The sequence below is a fragment of the Pocillopora verrucosa genome, chromosome 8 (genome assembly GCF_036669915.1).
Source record: "Pocillopora verrucosa isolate sample1 chromosome 8, ASM3666991v2, whole genome shotgun sequence".
NCBI classification, from domain to species: Eukaryota; Metazoa; Cnidaria; class Anthozoa; order Scleractinia; family Pocilloporidae; genus Pocillopora; species Pocillopora verrucosa.
The window spans coordinates 368,926-378,941 of record NC_089319.1 but is presented as its reverse complement, the minus strand read 5'-3'; the positions used below and the strand labels follow the sequence as shown (position 1 = coordinate 378,941).

Sequence of the window (10,016 nt, the reverse complement as noted above, 5' to 3'; positions counted from 1 at the left end):
GTGTAAAAAGTCATGAACTATCCCACAAATGCCACGTTGGTTCCCAGTCTTTCAAAACCAGTCGAGACTAACTTTCTGGGGTCAAAGCCTTTTAATGTTATTATGATAGGTAATAATAAAACAAAAAGTTCTCCTTTTCTGTCAAAGAAATTTTATCAGTATCACTTTCATCATCACCGCGTCATTTCATAAACTTTTGAGCCATACAGCTGTTACCTTGGTTGATCGCTCTGACGAAGGCCTAACGCTCGCAACTTCGGCTTTTATTAAACTATTTACGGTATCAACTCAGTTGATAATACTTAATTACCTTGTTACCTTGGTAACCTCATCGCTTCGCGTCGCTATTCTCAAGCTCGTTTAGCAATTTCGTGCAAACAGTGCAGGTCTTAAGTATCAACCTTAATTTTCTGATATATCTCTCTAAAATTCTGCCTTAAATTTTGAGTTATTGCTTCGTGAGAAGGAATCGCCTCCCTCAATACATATCTTCCAAGTATGCGAGGGGCAGTATATTCAGCATGATCCACCAACAATGTCCCGTCTCTGCCATCTTTAGCATCCGCAAGATCATATCCTTGTTTTATCTTGAACATTCCTCCCAACAAATCCGCTGTACTCTGAATGATAGTATCCTCTAGTATCTCCCTTGTGATAAGATGGAAAGTAACATTTTTTTCGTAGACTCCAAATAAAACAGGGTTCTCATCAATGTCAAATTCCACGATCCTTTTTCCATCTTCGCCTTGCAATCGGACTATGTTGCTTACACCAGTGCTAGAACAAAGAAGAGAAGTTCCTTAAAATATATTGAATTTGATCATATCAGATCAGTGAGGCGTAATGAGCCGAGTTCTCTGCGGTTCAATGGCCAGAGGGGGAACTTTAATTACTAAAGCGCTAGATAGCTATACATGAAAACTTATTTAGTTCTTCCGAAATGAGAAAGTAACAACTAAACAGATCGCCAAATGCATGGTAAGTGACACTTATCATAGTTGGAGTTCAAAGGGATTGCTGGCGTGGAATATAGACCAATACCCCACCTCAGGCTGAATTCAAATTCTTACCACATTGGGTGAGTCACCACCAAATATTCTGGTTCATCCATCAAAATTCGAAACACATCTGACCGCTTTGCTGGTATATACACCGGCTCTAGTGAGAATCCGACAGTGACAACTTCCAGCTCCCTGTAGGCTAAAACGCCAAGAATTGCCACTAAAGAGGTCCAGAAGATGATCCTGAGAGTCATTACGGTCGTTCACTGGCACTTGATCGGGTCACCGAGATGAAGGAGAGAGCGTGACTTGAGAGACGGTAGAAGTTTTGTGACATGTATGACGTCATTTCCAGAAATGTTTGCGAAATGTGTGACTTGAAAGGTACTTGATCGGAAAGAGAATACTGTCTCATTCTTTCCCAGCTCTCGTGTCAGTTGTAGCGAGGATCAATGTTTTCAGAAGCTTATGGAAGCTGTCAAAAGTGGAAAACTATACCATAATCCGAGATTTATCTTGGTGTTACATTCTTGCTTTAAGCCTTGTCTTTTGGTTGAGGACAAATATGGCTTCCTTCGAGAAGTCCAGAAATAGCACCAAATAGATAGTAAAACCGTGTTGTTGAATGGCTGATAAAAACGACGACGAAAGCGAGAAGTGGTGTGCTGTATGCAGTGATAGTGCCTCCGGTTACCATTACGGTGCGAACACTTGTGAAGGCTGCAAGAGTTTCTTTAAGAGGACAGTACAGAAAGAGCTGCTGGACAAATATGAGTGTATTGCTGATGAAAGCTGTCCCGTAGACAAGCAGTCACGGGCCAAATGTCAGTTCTGTCGGCTTCAGAAATGTTTTACAGTGGGGATGGTCGCAGAAGGTATTGATTTCTCTTACAGAGATTTTCATTTAAAATCTAAAGATTATTAGAGATGAAGCACAGGTAGGAATATTCCGCCAGAGTAATCTTTCGATCAAGGAATTCGACTGGACAAATGACAACATGTACTTAGTGTTTAATTATGATTTCTGCGAGTTAGACTGCAGGGAAAAATGGCGAAAATTGATAAAATGATTTTGATATACTACTAAAGGCAGCCAATCTCTGAAAAACGACCTTTAGACTGTGTTGAGACAAAATGATAATAAGTTTGACTTCAGGATGTTGAAACGAGTCACAGCAGTGTCATGTGATCTACTTCTACTTATTATGCTGGTGAAATTAACAGAACCTTCGGTTATTATTGTAAAAAGTGGGACAACATGTAAACAGAAAAGCTGTTCTGTTGTTATGCATATTTTATCCAATTATATTTTATATTTTCATTCGTCAACTTCAAAACTTAATTAAATCCCTGATTAAGCATTGAGGTTTGAGTTGCTACAAGTTATTAAGCAAGGGTGAAGATATGGGTAGGATTGGTGACTGGGATATATTTCAGACTGTGTTTCATGAAATGATAATCATTTGTGGGGCTGTCTTGGTGTACCGGTACACGGGGGAATTCCTATTGTTTTCATATCCATACATGGAGTTGTGACGCAGTTCGTTAATGTTTAGTTCCTTTGTGTACCGGTACACGAGGACACAACCTCATTTGTTTTTATTAATATTCTTACATAACAATCAATTCCTCACTTCTAGTGAGAGAATTTGAGCATAGGGTTAGTTGTAAATGTAAATTTACACATTTTGGAAAACAAATTTGGTTTCAAGTTGTGTTTCTTTAGACATCTTTACCCAAACTCTTTGGCCATCTTCAGATATGTTTGTTTCCCTAAAAGTTATCCTGACCCTCTCAGTACTTTGCTTTAAGGCTTTTTTTTTAAAGCTACAGAGTAGGAGTCATAAGTAGGAGGCACTTAGACTTAAGAGCACAATACTAGTGGAACCAGAGTCTGAAGATTCTAAATAGTTCCATTTCCTCCCAATCCTGCTGAGGAATCATACGTTTATGATCAGTTAAGAACTAAATTGTTCAAGCAGCAAGCAGAAGCAGAAGATTCAACCAATCAGAGCACAAGTTCTAAGGTCATCAAATGGCTTAATAACCTAATCAACCTAGATTTCAAAGATCACAGACAATTGAGGCACTAATGGCAATGGAATACTGCTTCCAATTCTGTTGTTGTTGTTATTTTTTTTTTTTTTGTCATTAGTTTGCATCTCTCTGCACTTCTAAGAAAAAACTCTAGCCCTGATATTTGTGAAAACCAGCCTGAAGTGTAAAAGGTTATGTCATGCATTCAATGCAAGTGACAATTATTGCTACATGTTTACTTTTTTATTGAAATATTTATTTTTTTTCTAGGGGTAAGAAAAGAAAAAAAGCGTGGTGGACGATCATTCTATCCACTAAAGAAACAGAAATGTGATGAAACAACTGAGAGAAATGTGAATCAAGACACAAATATTGTATATTGCTCTGAACTCATTGAAAAACTTATGGAAAGTAGTCCTTGCATCATTCCTCCTGGAGAGTCAGATGAGAATCCAAAGGAAGCAGATGGCACAGAAAGCAGGGAAGGAATGCTTACCAAACTTTCCACTGCAATTACCAAAGAACTATACTTGATTGTTGAATGGGCCAAACTGGTACCGGGTTTTGAAAATCTTTGCCGTAAGGATCAGATTGCTTTGTTGACTGCTGGAGGAATGGAACTGATTGTGTTTCGAGTCATTTACAGGTCTATTCCTTACAAAGAGTATGTGTACATGAACTCAACCACTCTTCTTGAGAGAGAGGATTGTTACAGTGTGTTAAACAAAGAAATTGTTGACATGATTCTTGATGTGGTAGAAAGACTTAGGCCCCTTGCCATGGATCAAGTAGAATTTGCTTGTTTAAAGACTATTCTCTTAGCTAATCCAGGTAGGGATTTTCAGTGCATAACTTTACATTATCAACCTTGGTCAGTCTGTCTAGTAGATAAATGTCTGTCTATTTTTTCAATTGCCTATCTGACTATATTCTTGCACAGTTACATCCATCTCTCTGTCAGAAAAATTACCTCTGTCCGTTTGTCTATGTATTTGCATAAAGGGGGTAAGTTTCTAAAGAAACTGTAGTGCTGCATCGGTGGGAGTTTATAACAGGTAATTTAGCATTAACAACTGAGTTGAAAATGTAAGTTGGCCTCCGTAAAGAGTTTAAAAGCTGATGTTATGAGCATTAGCCCTTCATCAGAGTGAAGGGCTAACATTTGAAACATCAGCCTTTAAACTCTTTATGGCGACCAATTTACGTTTTCAACTCAGTTGTTAACACTAAATTACCTATGTATTTGCATGTCTGAGTCTCACCACATGCCTCCAGGGTCTTGCATGCTTAGACAGCTACATGGTACATTACTACCTTACCGTAAGCTTTATTCTTGTCCTACATTCTGAATCATTTTGTATTATTTTCAAGCCAAGAGGAATGGTATGCCAAGAAACCAATAGAAATTGCCATCTACTACTGACAGAAATAATTTGCTGTCTTAAATTGAGTTGTTGTCCAGAGCAGAATGCCACTTAGTCTTACATTTACATTAAAATCTTTTGAAATTAATTTTACCATAGGCACCAACTTTTCTGACTGATTTTTGTGTAGTGGAATTTGGCAAGTATGAAACTAAAACTGTTTAACCTGTAATTCCTATGAGTGACCGAGCCAGAAGTTCTCCATACAACATCAATACAACATCAAGCAGACAAGTAATGAGGATAAAGGGAAATATCAATTTGGTGATTATTAGTTGTTCCAATACCAAATTATCTGAATTTACATTATGAAAATTCTACGACAGACAGTATAAGGAGAATTTCTGAAGAGATCTTGGTAGTGGAAGGGTTGAAGGTGGAATTGGTAACTAAAAAAAGGTGAATGTTAAATTTTGCTTCACCCCTCCAATGATTTATTAGAACATAAAACAAATTCAAATCATGGCATTCATCATGAAGGCTATGTTCTTCAAAAATTACAAGAATCTTGGACCCTTAAACCATTCCATCTGTGAAGATTATAACCAACTGATTTTTAAAAATGTTTTACAGAAACATCAGGACTTTCTGACAAGATTGCAGTTGAAGCACTTCAAGGGTCATTTCTTGCAGCTCTTAAAGATCACATGGAGTTAAATTACCCTGATCGTTCAGGACGCTTTGCTAAGCTTCTTCTCCGGTTACCAGCTCTTCGTGATGTTTGCACTAAAGGCTATCAGTATTTCTTGCTAGTGCGGGCCAAGCTGGAGGGAGAAATTCCAATGTCAACATTACTACAAGAAATGTTTGAATCTGCAAGGTTTTAGAGAACATACCTCTAACCTTCCTTGGTACATAATATAGGGACATTAACTTGGAAGTTACTTCAAATGGAGTAGTTTTAGAGAAAATACCTTCATATTGCTGTCCGAGTCATTGGAATATGGACATCTTCATCCCATGGAAATGTATGTTGTGGCTCAAATTTTTACCTTGTTTCTAAAATGTTACAAATCAGTTTGGCTTTTTTCTTTTCTTTTTTTTTTGCCTTGTATTCATTGGTGAACTTAATATTTTGGAATAAAGGTAGGTAACACTGGTTTATTAATTCTTAGCACAAGTGAAAAATGTGAACCACATCATATTTTTGACAACAAAAACTTTTGAGAAGCTTAAGCTGAAAACTTGTAGGTAAATGATTCTCCTGTTCTCTATCAGATTCTCCCACTTTTCAGGTTGTATAAAGTTTGTTAATTCTGAGAGGGACATATTGGTACATTTTGTAAATTCTCGTATTTCCAAATTTTTTACACAAGCTTGTGCAGACTGCTCACATTCATTTTGCTGATAGGATCAGGTTATACATGTCTCTATCTCCATATTAAGACCTGCTGTGAGCAGGTTAGGAGAAGAAATAGTCATTGTTGGGAAAAATAGATTGTTTACTATGGACGTAACGATTTGTATGAATTCAATCAAGAGAACGTTGTACATAACACAAATATCAAATAAGTTGTATGATTTGTTTGGATCGAATTAAAAGTAATGAATTGGACTCTGAAGGGTTTTATGGGCTTATAGAGCCTAAGTTATGCTCAATCTGTGGCATAGTGCGACCGTCCTATTACCAGCTATGAGAGGAAAACTGGAGAGGTTTTGTCGTTGTACTGTTGGTGGGGCAAGAACCTAAATCACTGAAAACAAGGACTTAAAACAGTTTTCAACTTTATTCATAAATCAACTCAAAAACAATTGTCAAAAATTATTTTCTCGTAAACCCATCGTTTTTCCTCAGCATTCATTGAAAAGTTTGCACTCCGCGTGCAACATTTGTGTAAATCCAACATCTCTCGTAAGATGAACACCTCTCTGAGGATGAACCACTTTAACCTATAAAAGCAAGGATTTCATGATAAGAATCTTGATTAAAACTGCGAAAATGAAACAAGAATTTATCAATTATCACTTTACATGTGACAGTGGTTAAAGTAGTGGTGTCCTACACGTCTGGTGTGGTCTCGAAATCTTCCAACGCAACCCCATCACCATACAAGTACGTAGATTGCAGTCTTTCCGAAGAGGACAGGAGAGAATGGTTGGGAAGTCTAGACACCCTGCACCACCTTGTAGGTTCTTCAACTGGAGCTTCACGGCCCAAGGAAGCGTGATCAGCACGGATGCTTTTTCTTGGCTTCACCGACCGCTTAGTTTTGCCTTGGAAAACTAATGTTTCCTCTTCATCACGGAACAATTCTGGAATATCTATGAAACACGAAATACTACGTTTGCATAGTGGAAACACCGAAAAAAGAACAAGAATTTACGCAATACGTAGCATGCCCCCTACCTTCAGACGATGAATCTGAACCAAAGCTCTTTTCGGGCTTTGACCAAACTACTCCAAGACAATATCCTTGTCCACCTCTGCCAGGCGGCCTCTCAGTGGGAACAGGATCCCAGTGCGCTGGGTAGCGTGGAAGCGTCGCCGTCACTGGTCGCTCAAGGATTCGTTTCACCTCGTCTGGTTCAGGTTCACCAAAACCCTCAAAGTCCTCCTCCATCTCTTTCTCCTTCTTTCTCCGGTACTTCTCAAGGAAGTCTTGAACCATGTCGGGCTTCTTTTCTCGCTTGATTGAAGGCAAACACGGTCCAGCCCCATGCCATTTCGGCTTTATGTCAGGAATAGGAGGTGAGTTACTTGCGCCACCTTGAAAACAGTCCGTGCTCGTGAGCGCACGGAATTGCTGAACGAATGTTGACGGTTTCCTGTCTACCCAGTTGCGCCTCGTTTTAAACGTTGAGTTGAATGTGGCGCTGTTTGGTTCTTCGTTGAAAATTTCAGGTTTCAGTTTAAATCTCACCCTCTTCTTGATTTTATGACTCGGAGAATCTTTCTTGACGCACTCCTGCCTACCTGACAGAGAACTTTCATAGTGACAAATTGAGTTAAGATCATATTTGTTCTCGGAATTGAAACTCCTTTGCAGCTCCTGTAATGCTTCCTCTCCTTTCTTGTTCTTTTTACTTTGTTTTTTCTCTGAGCTCTTCTGGCAAAGTTTAGACTTCGATACCTTCCTCGAAACCGCTGAAGGTTCAGTGAGCCCGCTTTTCATGTCTAGTGTACTAAGTTGTTTCTTCTTAGTAGCACGTCGCTCATTGCGTTTTGTCACTGATTCTGCTTTGTCTTTGCTGTGCTCTTTCCTGGAGGTATGGCCGGTGCCAAAGTCACTAGCCTCCAATGAAGTTTGTAATGAGTCACTACTTTGGCAACATGAGGCTTTAGGCATTGGATTTGTGGCGTTTACCTCCTTTCCCATTGCATGTAGTTTTAACGCAGATTCCTCTGAAGTGTCTTCCTCGTAACTATTTGACTTTTCATCAACGCTTACGGCGGGTTGGTAGTCAGTATGTTCTTTGCTTCTCGGATTGTCGTTTACGATCTCAAAACATTCTCCTCTCTCCACTGTCGAACTTTGTTCATTGATAACGTCTGCCTCGGGGACCACAAACTTAGACACACTCTCCTTTCTCTCTAACGCCAACCAAGTCGAACATCCATTAGACGAGGGCTCATCATTGTTTAACGATGTCCTGGATCTTTCCTTTCTTATTTCCAATTCAGGATTGGAAGAGACATGTTGCTCAGTATATCTAATGTCATCTGCCGCTACTTTCTTGAATTGCACAGAATGGTCTTCATGGGCGTCATCCTTCAAATCATAGTATGGAGCAGGTGCAACAGAGTTACTCCTCTTTTTCAACCATTTCCCTAGAGAAGTGCGCGGCCGTTGTTTTCTTTCATAGATGGGATTAATCCCGCTTTCAGTTCCATCGACCCTGGACTTCTCTTTCAGCTTTGCGCTGCCCTCTTGAAAGTCATGATTACCGCTGATGATCTTGGCGCAGACATTTCCATCCAGTACAGTTCTACCTGTTGGTTCCTTCTTGTTGGTCTCACCACCTTGTTTCTCTACGTTTTCGGAAGCACCGTCACTAACAACTCGATTTTTTCTCTTATTTTTCTTATTCTTTTTCTTCTTTGGAAGGTTCGAACCAGATTTGTTGTCGTGTGTTGGAGAACTTTCGCCCTCCATGATTTGACGAAAGTAAGGATTGTCACCAACCAAATGTATTGGTATGCTTCCCGTGGGGCCATAAAAGGAAGGTTGTCGAACTTGGATCAGTGGCTTTCCCACAGTGGAGAAGATGTCTGGGAGACAACTTCTTCCACGTGAGTGGCAATCCTCCCCTGCTGCTGTCTTTTTTTGCTCTAGTTTACCAGGTCGTGGCTCCTGGACGGCACTAAAGCAGGGCAAGGTGTCTTGCTTGTTCAAGACATGCTCATGTATCTTCCCGGGACCTTCTCCTACATTTTTCTTTTGTGAATCGTTTGCGGTACCATCTTTAACAAACCTGCTCGCCAGAAAAAAACTTGAGGAATCTGGCATTTCAACTGGGGGGAGTGAGGCTTGACATCTGCAAGAATCGAGCCTCGCGTCGGCGAATCTCGTTCGTGGTATATTTCCTACATTGCCAGGGGGAAGGAATTTTAAATCCTCGACGTTATCAGACAGGAATTCCTTATTTCTCCCTATTATATGTTCACCGTCTTTGCTATCCCCCAAGAAGGACTCTTCACCGGCCACGTTTGTGGATTTCACTGATCCGGTACACTGTGAGTGTTTCTTGATCACTTCAGTCTTGAATCCAGACTCATCCTGTAGGAAAACAACTTTATTCTCTTCCTCCATTCTCCTCGGAGAGTCGCTTCCACGTTCCACTCTTCCACTACGTCTTCCGGTGACAACATAATTTTGTAAATAACCAAAAAAGGAAACGAATCTATCCATTGTAAACAAATTTCAACCAAGAATTGAAATCGCGAATTTTTTCTCGTAAGCTCACGAAGATGAGTTTTTGCTCTATGACGTCATTAATTGCATGTGACACCAAATGAACCGAGCACGTGCAATTTAAGAGAGGTAGAGTATCAACGGTAATGCTTTCGGCCGAGATGAAATTCTTGAATGAAAGTTGAATATAAAACTACAACTGATCACACGTTTACAAAGTTTTTTCTCCATTCGTAGAAATACAATACTCCAGATCGCCCTCGCGAGCATCATGCTGATATCTTTAAGTTTCAAAGTGTTCGCAAAAAGTGGCTATTTAATCAGTCAGACAGAGGCAGTCCTAACAAAAGCGTTCCGACACATTCTCCCTGGAAAGTTGATACAAAATTCCAAACCTTGTCGTCCGCTATTGTTCATAGGTAAATTAAAACACTTTATCCCAAATGATCTTTACCTGGCTAAAATCGCCATAGCCCTCGGAGGCACCTATTAAGCACAGACCATAACCGAAAATCGTTAGTTCACAACATTCCAATTTCTCTTTCCGATTTCCACGGCCGAATAGATCTTTCACAAATGTAAGGCGCATTATTTTCCGCTCGTCAACTAAGATTTGTCCCCAAAAAATTTCTTTGACACCTGTTTCTCCATCGGCACCAGAATATTTTGCTACTGATTTTCGTCGCGTCGAGACTTGAAAG

At 39.8% G+C, this 10,016-nt stretch overlaps 2 protein-coding genes across 2 annotated transcripts; one reads left to right on the top strand and one right to left on the bottom strand.

Moving 5' to 3' along the window:
* Positions 1-81: 81 nt before the first annotated feature.
* Positions 82-1,294, bottom strand: LOC131785862 (uncharacterized). Its single transcript, XM_059102821.2, has 2 exons — positions 1,071-1,294; positions 82-777 (listed from the first exon to the last, which is right to left on the bottom strand). Exons 1-2 carry the CDS (start codon positions 1,253-1,255, stop codon positions 390-392), a joined length of 573 nt encoding a protein of 190 aa, XP_058958804.1. The 5' UTR covers positions 1,256-1,294; the 3' UTR covers positions 82-389.
* Positions 1,295-1,377: 83 nt separating this feature from the next.
* On the top strand, positions 1,378-6,017 carry LOC131785860 (retinoic acid receptor RXR-gamma-A). Its single transcript, XM_059102820.2, has 3 exons — positions 1,378-1,876; positions 3,309-3,869; positions 5,036-6,017. Exons 1-3 carry the CDS (start codon positions 1,627-1,629, stop codon positions 5,287-5,289), a joined length of 1,065 nt encoding a protein of 354 aa, XP_058958803.2. The 5' UTR covers positions 1,378-1,626; the 3' UTR covers positions 5,290-6,017.
* Positions 6,018-10,016: the final 3,999 nt, after the last annotated feature.

Coding starts and splice junctions, on each gene's coding strand:
- LOC131785860 (XM_059102820.2), top strand. CDS start 1,627: ATGGCTGATAAAAACGACGACGAAAGCGAGAAGTGGTGTGCTGTATGC. Junction 1,877..3,308: donor AGTGGGGATGGTCGCAGAAG/GTATTGATTTCT, acceptor TTTTTTTTCTAG/GGGTAAGAAAAGAAAAAAAG. Junction 3,870..5,035: donor TATTCTCTTAGCTAATCCAG/GTAGGGATTTTC, acceptor AATGTTTTACAG/AAACATCAGGACTTTCTGAC.
- LOC131785862 (XM_059102821.2), bottom strand. CDS start 1,255: ATGACTCTCAGGATCATCTTCTGGACCTCTTTAGTGGCAATTCTTGGC. Junction 778..1,070: donor GTGGTGACTCACCCAATGTG/GTAAGAATTTGA, acceptor TCTTTGTTCTAG/CACTGGTGTAAGCAACATAG.